The 15,800-nt window shown below is 56.5% G+C and overlaps 1 protein-coding gene across 1 annotated transcript in view; it reads right to left on the bottom strand.

Moving 5' to 3' along the window:
* CFAP46 (cilia and flagella associated protein 46) overlaps positions 1-15,800 on the bottom strand; it is a 102,704-nt gene that overhangs the window by 6,595 nt on the left and 80,309 nt on the right. Inside the window, 11 exon segments of the mRNA XM_027597015.2 lie at positions 235-337; positions 833-868; positions 939-999; positions 1,077-1,138; positions 5,822-5,983; positions 7,362-7,441; positions 8,226-8,347; positions 8,865-8,995; positions 9,561-9,637; positions 10,076-10,173; positions 15,227-15,397. Of these exon segments, the coding sequence (XP_027452816.2) occupies positions 235-337; positions 833-868; positions 939-999; positions 1,077-1,138; positions 5,822-5,983; positions 7,362-7,441; positions 8,226-8,347; positions 8,865-8,995; positions 9,561-9,637; positions 10,076-10,173; positions 15,227-15,397 (1,103 nt within the window).

The raw sequence follows: 15,800 nt of genomic DNA on the forward strand, positions 1-15,800 counted from the left end.
CCACTGTGTGGTGAAGAAAGGCCAGACACCAGGAGCCTCTGAGGGTGGGGGTGGCAGGGGTTTGACAGCACGGAATGCGGGGTCAGGGTTGGGGGCGCCTGAGGAAGGAGGGAGGAGTGCGCGACAGGCGGAGACGGAGGACAGCGGCCCCTCCCACCACGTGTGGCGCACCCCCCGCCGGCCCACATCCACCTGCCGCTGCAGGGCCGCGTCCCCAGACACCCCGGCACCGACCTGGGGAAGTGCTTATTTCCCAGATGTCCCACCCAGAGAGCAGTGAACGTGTCTCGGAATCTTTCCAGAATTTCCCGGGTGACGAAGACAGGAGTCAGCCTTTCTGCAACAGGAGTTGAATGGAGCTTGTCTCACATGTGGAGCACTGAGGGAGATGGGCAGCAGGCAGTCCCCTGGCGTGGCCCCTCGCGTAGAGATACAGGACACGGTGCGGCCAACGTTTACTGCGTGTGGAGATGTCAGTGCTCCCTCCCTCCCTCCTTTGTAAGGGGATCTTACACTCGATCTTAGCCAAAGGCCGAGAAGTGATGTAAAACCAATTTAGCAAAAGAAGAGCCCACAAGAGTTAGACACTTAAAGCTGCCCTGGGTGGCAGGAAGTCCCATTTGGGGCTCTGAGAAGGGGGGCAGTGGACCTTGCTTCAGGGGTTCACTTTTCCTACAGCTATGGTCCCGACTTGGCTGTGCTGGCCACGGTCACGGGACCCCACGCCCCCCGTGGTCAGTGTAATGGGAGGCAGCCAAGGGTGGAGCCCAGAGGGTGGTGTGTCAAGTGTGTGCACGTGTGCACGCATCAGGGGCCCGTGGGAGGCGCTCACCTATGCCCCGGGCCTCCCCGTAGGGGTCCACGATGACTAGGTCTGGGTTAAGGAGAAACAGCGCTTGCGCCTGGGTGTCCCAGACGGCGGGGCCAGTGAAGGATACACTTGAAGTTGTCGGCGTCCACTACGACGCAGTCGGGGGGGATGAGCCGGGGCGGAGCGTCCTGCACCACAGACAAGGGTCGCTGGGGAGCCCGCGTCCTGTAGGGGGGACCCGGCCTCCCCAGGCCCGTCTGCCCACCTTCTGTCCCTTCTTCGCTGGACCCCGCTTCCTGCCTCTGCTCTCCTTCACGGTCCCCTCAGCTGCAGACAGCGAAAGAAGGTGGTGTTTGGGGCTAGAATAGTGGGTGGCACATAGCATTATGAACACAATAAATGTCCCCGAAATGTTCACTTTAAAATGGTTATTTTTTTCACCTTAATGAAAAAAAAAAGTAGTGCGAACAATTGACTTTAATTTTTGTAAAGGTGAAAGAGCCATGGTTTCTGAAATGTAAAGGCTTGCAGGGCTGGGGAAGGCCCGAGGCAGGAGACCTCAAGAAAGGAACCGTCACCAGAGGCCCTGCTGCCTACCCAGCTGACATTCACACACCATGCCGGGCACCCACCAGTGTGCCCGTGGCGTGGCCCAGTCACAGGGCCGGGACTGGCTGGTTCCTCTGCCTCCTGCACAAGGATTTACACGTGTCTGTTCTAGTGGCTTGCAGATTCTTTTGCAGGGTCCAAAAATAATGACAGTTCACTTCCTTCCCGCCCTCATGCCTCTCATGTCTGTGTGTCTGCCCGAATTGCAGCTCCCACAGAGAAGGGACGGAAGTGCGGCCGAGGCTCCTGCTGTGTCCTGACAGCAAGCTCCCCGGGGTGTGCCGTCAGGAGGGCGGCTCGCTCTCGGTCTGGATGGAGCCTCCACCAGGGTGAGGTATGTCCACTCTGTCCCGGTTTGCTAAGAATTTCTATTATGAACGCACACATTTTATCAAATGCTCTTTTCCTGCAGCAACTGAGAGGCTTGTAACTTCGTTTTCCTTTAATCCAATATAACAACACTTGCAAATTTTTGAGGTCAGACTGGGTGATATAAGTTCTATTTTTCTTTCTTGTGCTGGTCTTGGCAGTTTGGGTGTCAGGGGCCGACAGAAGGCTAGGACAGGTTGGCCCCTTTTCCCTACTCCAGGGAGATCTGTTAAGACTGATGTGAACTGTTTCCGGCAAGTCTGGTAGATCTCAAGGGAGTAAATCTATTCATCTCCTTTCCTTGCTGGTTCTGAGACTGTTCGGGGTGTTCCTTCTTGAGTCTGTGAGCTGTTTTTCCCCAGGACTTGGTCCGCTTTGCCTAAGGGTTTGGATATACTGTTGTCAGGTCTCTTAGGATCTTTTAAATCCCTGATGCATCTTTAGAGTTTGAGTCTCTTTTCATTCCCAACTTTGTGTATTTGTGCACCATCCACCTTTTTTCTTGATCATTCTTACCAGAATGTGTCTATTTTATGAGTTAAAAAAAAAAATTATTTCCAGGGCGCCAGGGTGGCTCAGTCAGTTGAGCGTCTGCCTTCAGCTCAGGTCATGATCCCAGGGTCCTGGGATCGAGCCCCGCATCGGGCTCCCTGCTCGGCGGGGAGCCTGCTTCTCCCTCTGCTGCTCCCCCTGCTTGTGTGCGCTCTCTCTCGGTCTCGCTCTCTCTCTGTCAAATAAATAACATCTTTAAAAAATTTTGTTTTGCTTTCTATTTTGTTGATGTCTGCTCATGTGTTTATTGTACCGTTTCCTCTGCTTTGAGTTTTTTTTTCTTTTGCTGTTCTTGCTCTAACCTCATAAATTTGATGCTTAGCTTGTACACTTCCAACCTTTTCCTTTTCCGATACGAACATCCAAAGCTGTGAGATCCTTCCAGATCCCGCGGCCACAGCACTCCACCGGCCTGGGACGTCCTGCGATCCTTTCTCCTGAGGCCCGGGAGATATGCAGAGGTGTGTTTTTAAATTTGAAATGAATGGAATTTAAGAAATCCTCCTTTGGGTAATGGCTTCTGAGCTGATCACACTGTGGTGTCGGCCCATGTGGTCGTCACTCCAGGTGTTGTTCCTGGGGAGAACGTCCCCAGTTGTTGTACGGCTCCGGGTCTGTCCACAGCGCGGCTCAGGCTCTGCTCTTCCTGTTTGTCCGACCTACCGGACGTGGGCGTGCATGATCTACCACCGCGGGACGGGTCCCCCTGTGTTGCCCTGGTTCTTGACTGCTCGTTGCTTCACATAGTTTGAGGCGATTTTATCCTGCTGACGAACCGACCATTACCACCATGGAATGACCCCAGCCCTAATGGTGCTTACAGCCGTCAGGTCTGTTCTGCGAGACGATGGGTCACTCCATCTGTCTGTCCGTTCTCTGGCCTGCTGTCGAACCCATGTCCCCGGCTTCGGCCTGCCTTGTCAACCACGCTGTCACGGAGTTGACCGGTGTGGTCCACTTATTTATGTTTTAGTTTATGACCCACATGGACTAATCTCCACCGCTTTGCCTTTTGATTTTTATTTGTTCCATTCACTGGCTGCTAGCAGCTCGGGTGAGGTGTTCGGACCATTTGCTTTTCTTGCGCTTGTCCCTCTGTTGATCTGGAGTTCATACACCGATTCTCTGCCTTTGGTGGTTCTCCTTAAAGATTTGCCAGGAATGTTTCACCCGCAAACATGCATGCAGCCGGCGCAGCTCGCGGCCCCGACAAAACCCCCTCTGGGTGTGCGGGACCCTGGGGGTCAGGGCTCAGTACCTAATGCGTAGAGAGACTGAACTCACACCTCGCCAGTATTTTTGTTAAGAGTTTGGGCGCATTTTGTGTTGCTGCTGTAACAAATCACCACGCGGGTTGGGGCTTGAAACCACACACATTTAGTGTCTCACAGACCTGGAGGTCAGGGTTGAACGGGTCCACTGGGCTGAAATCAAGGTGTGTGCAGGGCTCTTTCCTCCTGGGGAGAATCGGTTCTGGCCCTTTCCAGCCTCCGGCGGCCTCAGCTCAGCGCCTCCCCATCTTCAGAGGTGGCAGCGTGGCCTCCTCCCGTGTCTCTGTGACCCTCCTGCCCCCGTCTCAGGAGGAGCCCGGTGCTGCCATCGGGCCTCCCAGCTCATCCAGGACACTCTCCTGTGTCACGGGTCACACTCCCAGATCCTAGGGAGCAGGGTGTGCCCACGCCCGGGCCGCCGCTCCTCCCGCCGCCACGACAACACTGGCCACGCGGAGCCGAGGAGAAAGGACCCTCCCGTAAATGGTGCTCCCAAGGGGAAGAGACGGAACCGTACCTCACGCTGTGGGTCAGGAGCGTGGATACCACGTAAAAGGCAGGAAAGAAAAACAGATGTATTTACGAGATATCATGGGAGAATAGCTTCATGATTGTGACATAAAACAAGTTAAAAAAAAAAACCCCAAAGCTCCAGCGATTAAGCAAAAGATTGATATATTGGACTATATTAAAATATTGTGTTCAAACAGCACCATTTAGGCAAGTGAGCAGACAAGCTCCAGAGTGGGAGGAGGCATCTGTCGCTCATGTAAATAATAAGAAAATCCGTATGCAAACCTATGGAAACCCCACAAACCGAAAAGAACAAAAACCAGATAACCCGGCAAAACTTGGCCCTAGACGCGGACACGAGCGAGTCCACGGCGTGGCCGGCAGGGGGCGGCGTGTCCTCTGTCCTGTTATTTGAGAGGGTCTTGGGCGCCGCAAGCTCGCCCACGAAGGGCCCTCCCTTCTCACCGGGGGCTGGCACCGTCTGCGCAGGAAGGGCAAATACACCTGCTGTCGGTCCACCAGCCCCGTCTGCTCTTTGTCCCCCGCTTTCCCTCTTTTTCTGCCTTTTGCGCATTGTGTATTTTGTGCTCCGCTTCATCTTCTTCGTCGGTGTGCGGGCTGTAGCCCTCAGACCTTCTGCAGTGATGTGAGGATGTTGCTCGTCGCCTGCGTGGTCTCTGTCAGGCAGCTGGGGTCACTCCTGGCCTCACGGAGGCTGCTGAAACACTGCTGGGGTCCTCGTCACTCTGACCACCTGCCCTGGAGTCTCCTCTCCGCTTCCTGTGTCCGGGACTTATGGAAACATGGGCTTACGGTTTTCGTCAGATCTGGGGGGGGACACGGGCCATTATTAATTCCTGTATCCCTTCTCTGGGCTCACGGCCCATCCTCCATGGGGTCGGCCCCATTCTCGGGGACCAGGTTCCGCACGGCCTGCCCTCCAGCGTCCGAGACCCACCACTCCATCTATTTCGGGTTTTCACTTATTTCTGTTAGAAGGGCAATTTGGTCCTTGTTACCCTCTCCTGGATGGAAGCCAAAGTCCAAACTATTTGTTTTTAGTTGAACACATTCACTGAAGTGCAGCACAGAGCACGAGCCTCCAGCCTGGGCAGGTTCACATGCTGGGCGCACGGGCACACACAGCCCCCAGGACAGGACAGGGTCAGCCCGAGTCCCCAGCTGCCCCCAGGCCTGAGTGCCGTCCGTCTTCCTGGTCCCCTCCCTCCCTGCCCCTCACCACCTAAGAAATGAGTAGCCATGTCATTGGGCACCACCCATCCCCGGTTTGTGGGCCAAGAGCAATGTTTAATTTCTCCTTCAGTGGACCTTTAGCACCTCACAGACACTGGGCGCGTAGTAGGTGCTCTGTGACTATGAGCGGATGAGGGCCTGGAACAAAGCGTGAACATCTGATAAGAAGCGTCTGGCAGGAGTCCGCGTGAGGTACTCAGACAGCCCCGCTGGAGGGTCCGTACGGTGAGGGCCCCGCTGGAGGGTCCGTACGGTGGGGGCCCCGCTGGAGGGTCCGTACGGTGGGGGCCCCGCTGGAGGGTCCGTACGGTGGGGGCCCCGCTGGAGGGTCCGTACGGTGGGGGCCCCGCTGGAGGGTCCGTACGGTGGGGGCCCCGCTGGAGGGTCCGTACGGTGGGGGCCCAGCTGGAGGGTCCGTACGGTGAGGCCAAGGGCACCTTACCTGACTCCTCTTTATGGAGGCGATTGCACAACATCTGCAAGGAGAATTCTCGGGACACGGAGGAGACCGTGCCCTCCTTAAACGCAGAGAGGCCTTCCAGCGGCAACTCCAGAAGATCCTTGTCCACAATGAGGATGGTGTTGTCTGCAGCCTCGAGCTGAACTGCGGACAGGGGACGCCAGCTATGAAGGCAGGGGGAGACGCGCTCCTGCGGACCGGCAAACCCCTGCGGCGGGCCTGCTGGTCCGGGTCTGTCCCTCCTTGTGGAAGCCATTCGACTGCACACAGACCAAGAAGTCTGAGCCGGGCTCAGCGCATGAGGAGCGGGGCCCGGGGCGCGCCAGGGTTCTCTGGGGGATGGACACTGGTTCTGGTGGCACGGCTAAGTCACAGCTCAGACCTGGGTGGGGCCTCCATGGTCCGAGGACCTGCCCCCACATGGACAGCCAATTCCAGGGCAGGTCCAGGGATGCCATGACTCCCTCTAAGCATGGAACCCCCTTTCAAAGGATGAAGATGTGCGCTAAAGGATTTGCATCCCTGCGATGTGGCAGCTTCTCCAAGTGACCACGGAGCCCTCGGAGAAGCTGCCGAACCTGCCTGGCTCATGAGAAAACCTGCTCTTTGCGACAGGTGTGAAGGGGATGAAGGGCAAGGCCACAAGACACCTGAACTGAATTCACTGTATGTACAAAGTAAAAACAAATCACTTAAAAGTGAGCAAAAGCCTTAACCTGGGGAATTTTTAGGGCAGAATCTCAGTTCACAGAAGTGACCTCAGGTGGGCAAGCTCAGCCCCTCACCCTAAGGGCGGCCCCAGGCAGCCGCGGGCATTGGCACGCGAGCCGGAGTGACCACGTCTGGGGCGAGGTGCTGGCCCGAGGGCACCTCCAGGCACTTCTGGAAACCAAAGCACCCTTGGATAGAGCAGCCCCTCCTTTCCCTTCTATTGAGTAATTCTGTGGGGGCAACAGAAAAGGCGAGCAATGAAAATGCCTTTGAAAAAACGATTTATCAAGCCGCAGGTGCCGGGTGGGAGGCAGAACCCTCCCGGACGCGCCACGCCCCTGGCCACTTGTGGTGTTTGGGTGATGGCGCCAGCACGTTTCCCACACATGTAAGCACAGCGAGTGAGAACCGGAAGGTCTGTCCTGGTGGCACAAAAGGTGACCGGGAAGACACCGCTCAGGCGCCGGGGCCCTCTCCCCTGCGGCAGCTGCACCAGGCACATTCACCCTTCCTCCAGGAGATCAGCAGATCACTGACGCAGAAGCTCGTCTGCCCCTCGTGTCGTCTGGCGCACACACGCAGGCTGCTGACTTTCCCAGGAAGCGTGGGCGTGCTGGGGTCTGTGCTGCGGCCGGCAGCGGCATGAAGCCCCCACCCAGGGCACCGGCGTGGGGCTGCGCACACAACCTTCTGGGGACCTTCCCACCTCCCTGGGAGACCCTCTGGGGGGCCTGTTCCTGCCCCGACTGCGCTCTCCAGTGAATCCCAGCCCAAGTTCTCCAGCAGAAGCTCCCATCAGGCCCCTACTCACCATGGGGCAGGGACACTTTCCTTTCCTTATCTTTGCCTTTTGATTTCCCGGAATCCGCAGCAGGCGTGGGACTCTGTGTTCTAGAAGTCAAAGGCATGTCCAGGTTCTTAAAAACATGTGAACATCACATGTACTAAGAATGGGAGGAACATCAGGCAGTGAGCGCCACGAGGCACGTTCCATAACTCACTCCTGGGGGCCGGTCTCCCTGTGCGGGAGGCCAGGGGTAACAGCACACACAGGAGCAGACAGGACTCAGGATTATCTCTGATCTACGGGCAAATCTCAAAAGTACCGCCCACTCCACTGCCAAGTCCTCTGCCTTCTTCTCTACTGAGCATAAATCACAGGGGCTCAGGACTGGGCCGTGCTCCCCACCCCCACCCTGCACCAGCAACAGAAGGGACCTGAGTGGTGGGATGTGCCCCCAGAGAAGATTTTCAGCAGCCCAAGGCTTCTTCCCTACAACAGAGGGTTCTGAGTCGGGCATTGGGGATGTGAATTCAGCATGGCCTGATTCAGCACAGAGCAAAGCTCATCAACTTCACAGCGTCAGAGACCCGGACTTCCACGTGGGAACAGCATTCCCCCACCCCACAGCCGGCTCATTCTGGGATTTGGAGAGGCAGCGGAGCCTACAGGCGGAGCCCCCCACCCTGTCCACCCTGGCTCCTGGGCACCCTATTCCTGACTGCTCCCAGCATTGGGGCTGGGGACGGAGACATGGCGACCCTCCTGTCTGTCCCGAGGACAGTGCCGACTTTGGGCCTGAAACCCACCCCCGCTGGGATGTAGCCAGCCGCGCCCTTGCCCTCTGTGGCCTCTGCCCTCAGGCCTGGCAGCTGTCAGCCCACTGGCAGGTACCTGGCCGCAGGGCTGCTGAGCACTGGGAACAGTGGCCTCAGGTACTCCTCCATGGATGCCAGGACATCACTGAATCTCTGCAGAGAGTGTCTTTCCCTCTCAAGGTGCACACTTTCCAATTCCTGTCGCAACCCAAACATCAGCCAGTGATCAGAAGTGTCTAAGGGGGAGGGGCCTCATAAAATCCCAACCCTGTTAGAGCAAAGAGTGGGAAGGACCCTGCAGGACCCTCGACCATGCCCTTCCCAAAAAAAGCCTGGCAGCCAGAGGCCCAGCCGGCTGCAGAGCAGGGCTCCCTGCACCCGCCTGCACCAGGACCAGGGCCCACCAGATCCCCCTGCGGGCAGTGCTCCTTGCCGCTTCCACCCGCCCCATCCTTCGAGAAGTCACCCCGGCACCCCGGCCCCACAGTTGTCTCTGCTGACGTCAAGGAGGCAGCCGCACCAGACTCGCTCAGGGATTCAAAGAACTGGCTACCCTGTGGGGACCCCGACCTGGGTGTCCAGCAGTGCCTGGGGTCTGGATGGCCAGGGCCATTCACCTAGCCCGCCCTGCCCCAGCTTGCTGCAGCCGGGCCAGGGTCTTGGTGCCCTGCATGGTGGCGGCAGCAGCACTGGGAGCTGGGCTCATGGGTCTTACCGTGCCTGAGCTCAGGGCCGGGTCCTCATTGTTCACCTCAGCTTGGGTCAGCTCCCGGAACTGCTGGGCACTGGCCAATAGGCAGGAGAAGGTGTCTGGGTTCACGGCCACCCGTGCCACCTTGCAGGAGCCTGCGGAGACCGACACCCCTGCTGTCCCACCCCGCGGCCTCACAGACCACCCTCTGGGGCCGAGGACAGAGTGGGGGGTGTGCATAAACGCCGGGAGTGGGTAATCGTGAGCAAACTGTGGGCACAGGATTTCTCCACGTGAGAAGAAGTTCCTGGCTATGGACACGGCTCGCTCGTGGGCACTCACAATAGCTGTCAAAAGTGGGGACACAGATGGATGTCTCCGTTCCACAGCCTTCCTTCATTTTAAATGAAATGCTAAGTGGAATTATATGCCAGAGATGTTAAGGAAGAAAGTGGGAATATAGTCTTTTTTTGGGAGAAGAAATTCTTGAGGGGGAGGGGGTGGCTGGTCCATCTCAGGGCCACTGGTGGTCCGGGAAACACCCCTGCCTCCTTCCCTGTCTCTCACGGGCTCAACAAACCCCACTGGGCAAGCACATGGAGGGCTGGGCCACCAAGCCCCCCAGGTATGCGTCGTGGCCCCCACCTGTGGAGGCCCTGCGCGGTGCGTGCCCTACAACGTGGGTGAGGCCTGATAAACACCTTCTGCAGCAGAACTCACCTCCCACTTGGAGCACCTTCCCTTTGGCCGCAGGGATGGACTTGGGTCTCTCATAGGCTGTGCAGTACAGATGGGCCCTGTTGGCAGGACACAGGGCAGGGTCGAAGCCCAGCTCGTGGGGTCCTGAGTCAGTGAACCACACACACCGCAGCAGGAGCCCCCTTCCCATGAATGCCTTGGCCAAGTCAAGACACAGAATTGAAACAGGCCCATCTGGGCACAGGCGAGGGTTCTGCTCCATGGTGAGGGAGGCCTTCAGCAGATGCACAGGTCCCATGCTGTGGACGGCAGGTGGATCGGGGTCCCCAGTGGTCCCAGCCTGGCCTCTCCCAGGGGGCTGCTGCCCCACCCCATCACAGCTGGGAGCCTCTGCCAGTCCGTGTCGGTCCAGCCACGGCCTTCGGTCCACCCATAACATGCCCTCCGTCGCAGCCCCGGTGCGGTATTCACGCAGCACCGGGAGACTTCTTAACAGGGTGGGGGCCGGCCCCACAACAGGAATAGGAAGGCTTTACCGGTCCGGCGAGTGCTGCAGGATGACGATCCGAAAGGTAGGCGGGATTTCATTCAGGAGGTTAAAATGCTGCTCAGTGACCCTTAGATTTTGCCAAGCCTGTGTGTGATAAACAGGAATCAATCGACCGTGCACGATGCAGGCCCCGTCGCTGAGATGTCTGCTAGACTTCGTGCGGGGCCTCAGGCCGGGTGCCCCGCGGCCGGACTGGGGCGCGACCCCTGCAGGACGCGCGGCCGCCACAAGGGGGCAGAGGGCGCACGCGGAATCCGCCGGGATCCCCGAGCTTCCACCCTCGGCCTCCATCACAAACCTGACCTGGCTGACACGAGCAAGCCTAAGAACCCAACCAAGTAACCAACGGAAGATCCTCCAGCAACCTAGCGGCTTCCCTCCGTCCTCCTCCCGGTCCCCTGAACGCCACGCGTGTGGACAGGCGCGCGCGCCCCGGCCCTCCCGTGCGCCCCCCGCGCCCCGGCCCTCCCGTGCGCCCCCCGCGCCCCGGCCCCGGCTCCGCAGCCCTCCTAGATGAGCCACAACGGCCCACAAGCACACCTCCCCACTTGCTGATGAAACCAGCTTCGCGTTTGCAAGCGCCGGCTGGGGTCCGCACTGGCGTCCACGTGTGCGGGTGGAGCAGAGAGAAAGCAGAAAATCCTAAGCGAGCCGCACCCACCGGCCCGGATGAGAAGCGGAGCGTCGCAGGCGCGGAGTCCCGCGCCGCCCGAGCGCGCCCCCAGCCTGTGTCCCCTCCGGGCAGTCCCCGCCCGCTTTGGCCGAAGCTGCAGGACGGGCCTCCAGGCACGTGTTCCCTGGGGACAAGGCTCTTCCTTTGATGCGGCCCCGCTCGCTCCATTGCAGATGTTCAGGTGGGGGTCTAGTAGTGACTGAATGCAGTTTTAATTTTTGCAATTCCCTGATAACGAATGAAGCTGGGTGCCATTAAAAATGTCTAGGGACCATTTGGGTATCTTTTGCGGCATTCCAGTCTTGTAGTTTTTCTTCTGTGTCAGCGTCTGTCCTTTTCTCGTTGAGGGGAGCACAGAATGCGTGCTCTGAGGGTCTCCTCTGGGGCTTGGTTTTTGTTTAGGTTTTTATTTTAACTCCAGTAGAGTTAACATGCAGTGCAACATTAGTTCCAGGTGTGCAACACAGTGATTCAAGACTTGCATACATCACCCGGTGCTCAGCACAAGTGCACACCTTCATCCCCTGTTCCGCCTGCCCCCACCTCCCCTCTGGTGACCATCAGCGTGTTCTCTAGAGTTAGCAGTCGGCTTGTTTCCTGGCTTGTCTTTTTCCCTCTGCTCATTTTGTTTCTTAAATTCCACATAAGTGCAATCATATGGTATTTGCCCTTCTCTGACTTACTTCCCTTAGCACAATACTTTTGAGCTGTATCCACATCGCTGCAAATGGCAAGATCTCATCCTTTCTGATGGCTGAACAATATTCCATTGTGTATATAGACCACATCTTCTTTATCCATTCATCAGTCAATGGACACTTTGGCTATTGTAGATAATGCTGCTATAAACACCGGGGTTCATGTATCCCTTTGAATTGGTGTTTTTGTATTTCTTGGGTAAATACCCAGTAGTGCAATTGCTGGATCGTAGGGTAGCTCTATTTTCAACTGTTTGAGGAACCTCCGTACTGTTTTCCAGAGTGGCTGCACCAGCTTGCATTCCCCCCAACAGTGTAGGAGGGGTCCCCTTTCTCCGCATCCTTGCCAACTGGGCCTGGAGTTTTCTTTGTGGGGATGTTTTTAATAAAAGATTCAATTTCTTTAACAGATAATAAATCATCCAGATTTTCTATTCTGTCAGCTTTGATAAGTTGTATTTTTTGAGAAATTTCTCTATTCCATCCAGACTGCCAAACTTTACTAGAGCACGGTCGTACAGAATATTCCCTTATTGGCTTTTTGAAGTCTGAAGAATCTCCATGATGTCTTTTTATTGCTGATAGTGGAATTTTGGGCTTTCTTTCTTTCTTTCTTTTTTCCTTTTCGAGTCTTTCTAAATGTTCATCAATTTTATTAGTCTTCTCTTTGGAACCCTTCTACCCCTCTTGGTTTCCTCTACCCTATATTTGTTTTAATTCCATTGTTTCTGTTGTGTTTCTTATTTGTTACCTTCTATTTTTCTTAGAGGTGTTCTTATTCTAGCTTCTAGAAGTCAAAACCTAAATTATTGCTTTTAAGATTTTCTCCCTGTATTCAAGGCTGTATTTTTCCTCTAAGCCTTGCTTTAGACAAGTCTCATAGGTTTTGATATATGGCATTTTCATTCTCTAAGTCAGTTTAAAATATTTTCTAAATTTCATTGTGAGTTCTCCTTTGACTAATTGATGATGATAGGTATATTGCTTAATTTCAGATTAATCGTATCTTTCAGTTATTGATTTCTAATTTAATTGCACTGTGGCTGGACAACAAAGGGAATGATTTCCCTTGGTTGGAGAGTCTTGAGGCTTGCTATGGCCCGGAACCAGTCCATCCTGGCACACGCTCCCTGCACACTTGGAAAGAAGAGAACCCAGTCGTGGTTGGTGCTGTGCTCTGTGAACGCCTCTGTGAGTGTCCGCGCAGACCTGCGCGCGAACAGCTTTCCCACGCACCCCTGCGTGCTTACTTCCATGGGAAGCCGAGGCAGCAGTGGGTCTCCCAGCGGACGTGGGCCTGTCCGGCACTGCTGTCATTCCTGTCACTTCTGTTTCGTGCATTTGAAGCTACCTCATTGTACGTACAGACGGAGGGCGCTGATCTCTGTCCGCTGACCCCCGGGTCGCCTGGCTTTCATCCGATGAGTATCTTCATGGCTTAGATACTGTTTCTCATCTCTTCCATCCAACATTTCTGTGTCCTTATATGTGAAGCAGGTCTCGTTTAAGTGGCATGTGATTGGATTTTGTTTTTCTTGTCAACCAGTCTGACAATTTTAAGTCTTTGACTTGTAGGGTTTGGTCGACTTACATTTATTGTAATTATATATATATTTGGGTTTTGAAATACCATTGCCCTGCCTTTTCCTACTGGGAACATATGTTTTTATATTCTCTCTCCTCACTCTTTTTGCCTGTTTTTGGGATAATAAAATACTATTATTTGAATTTTTTCTTTTTATTACCTTAGTTACACATTATTTTAGTGGTTACCCTAGGGACCATGACATTCACCTTTGGCTTATTATAATCCAATAAAAATGTAATTTTTACCCTTCCCTAGTAGTGACAGAAGCTCTGCATTGTAAGCTCTGTTTAATCTCTCCTGCTTTTTGCATCATTGGCTTTCATTTTACTTCCACAAAATAAGCTCAACTCTACAAGATGTTAAAATTACTGTTTTACACACTTAAAATTTATTTCCTTGTACCTAAATATTTGCCTTTGTGGGATTCTTGGTTCTCTCGTGCGTTCTGGTGTTTCTGTCTGGCCGCCCCTCCTAGCTTCTTGTGCTGCAGGCCACCTGGCGGCCCACTCCCTCGGTTTCTGTGTGTCCACGCGTGTCTGTGCTGCCGCGGTGGGCAGTGGTCTCCCGGCTGGCTCACAGGTGCCCATGGCTCCTTGCTGGCGGCCCTCGGGGTTTCTGACCTGGGCAGCAGCGGTTCCATGCTCATGGATGCGCTGCGGCTTTCCTGTGTTCCTCTTGCGTGGTGATGCCGGCGCTCCTGAGCCTGGGGGCTCGTGAGTCTGGGGAGACCGTAAGCCATCGTGTCACTGTTGTCTCCGGCGGGGCGATCGTCTGCTAGTCCGCCTTCCCTGTGCCGTCTTCATGCTCTCTGAGGAGACCTCACGTGGCGTCTTGCTGGAGCTGGTATCCTGGAGGCCACTTCCTCCCAGGATGGTCCTTATTTCCCAGGTGCCATGAGAACCACAAGGAGTTTCACTGCCGTCCACGAGCTTTCAGGCAAACTCCCCGCAGCCCAGGATGCAGCTGCAGCCCCCAGGCGGGTCGTCCCAAGCCTGCTGCGAGTCCCAGAGGGTCAGCGCTGACGCGGCGGTGGGGGCGCAGTCAGGGACAGCTCGCGGCAGACAGCTTCTCCTCTCAGGAGCTGTGGCTCAGCCTGCTCTCCTGTCCACAGCAGAGGCTTAAGGACAGCAGTTTCTGCTCATCCCCGGGCTCCTGCTGGGGTGGCCTGCTGTGGTCCACGCCCCACCCCCAAGGGCAGCCGACTCCTGAGTCTGTGACTGGTCTGTGCACCTGACCCAGTCGATGCAGGTCTTCTGCAAGGATCCCTGAAACAGCAGGAGGAGGAGCCCTCAGAGCACCCGAGATGGAGTTGGCCGCCACCGACCCGTCCCTCCACGGACCCGTCCCGCCACCGACCCGTCCCGCCAAAGACTCATCCTGCCATGGACCAAGCCCCTGCCCCCCGCATCCAGCCCCATCCTCAGCACTGCACGTGCATCGCTGCATTGGTCCCTCAAGGTTCCTCTGAGGTGGGTGCTGGGTCACGCCCACCCCTCAGTGGGCCTCAGTGGACACACATGGACGTGTCCTCCAAGTGTCGGTGCCTGGGCTGTGCGGCTTCTCCCGGTGGACTGGCCTGCTCGTCCCTGCACCTGTGACGGCCTGCACTGCTCTTCAGGAGAAGGCGAGGCTTTCCAGCACTGGCGCTCAGCTGGGGGTGATTCTGGGGACCTTTGTGGTTGTCGCAGCTGGGGAGGGGCTGCCAGCAGCTGGTGAGCACGCACGGTGCACAGGACGCCCCACCACGAACGACGACCCGGCCCCAAGCATCAGAGGGAGAAGAGGAGCTCTGGACAAAGGGCTGAGGTCGGACCCACACAGGTGTGCACAGAGCGGCAGGGAGGAAGACAAGTCGGCTCCTGGCTGCCGTCCCGGTTTGTTGCTTTCATCAAGTTCCATTTCCTTAAACCCCAGTCCACACTGCTCTTCCAAGCCGATAGGACGTGCTAGCCTCTGCAGTGTTTTACTGCGGGCTGAAAGAAGCACGCCCGCTCCAGAAGCCCCTCGGGGGCCCTGTCCCCTCCTGGCCTGCTGCAGGCCCGGGCATTACAGTCACCAGGAGGCCCTCGAGGAGGCAGAGGCCAGAGAGGGTGAGTGACGCCCCCAGAGTCACACAGCTATCGACAGAGTGGCACCGCTGGGCTGTGTGGCCCGGGCGGGCACAGACGGCTCGCTCACCTTGGAAACGACAGCTAACGTCTGCTCCACGCTCGCAAACAAGCTGGTGGACACCCTCCCCTTCTGCTTCAGCTGGTGCTCGAGCTGCAGCAGGGCCGCAAGCTGTGAGCTGCTGGTGTTGGCCGTGGCCGTGAACAGGACATCCCGCATCATCTCTGAAGCCAGGCAGCTCTGAAACAGACACGGGACGGGGCCAAGGGCTTGAGCCCTGCCCTGAGCCAGGGGGCGCCCATGTGGGAGGGGGGCCAGGGGCTGCTCATCTTGGGATGCTGTGCTTCTCCTGGCCCCCGGCCGTCACCAGGTCCTTCACCACTGTGCCCCCAGCACCTGCTCACTTCTTTGCTCTCAGCCTCAAGAGCATGAGGCTTGGTGGACCAGCAGGACGTCAGTAATAGGGGCTGGGGCTCAGGAGAACCTCAGGAGGATGGGACAGCCTTCCCTACTTCTTCCGGTGACCGGAAGCTCCCTCTTCCAGCTGAGCACCACTCTCTCAAGGCAAAGACGCTGGCTGTAGCCTAGCTGGCCAGCCCACCAGCAGGAGGGAGTGCTGGATGTCCAGGGAAGTCTCCCTTCC

This window comes from Zalophus californianus, chromosome 15, assembly GCF_009762305.2.
Source record: "Zalophus californianus isolate mZalCal1 chromosome 15, mZalCal1.pri.v2, whole genome shotgun sequence".
NCBI classification, from domain to species: Eukaryota; Metazoa; Chordata; class Mammalia; order Carnivora; family Otariidae; genus Zalophus; species Zalophus californianus.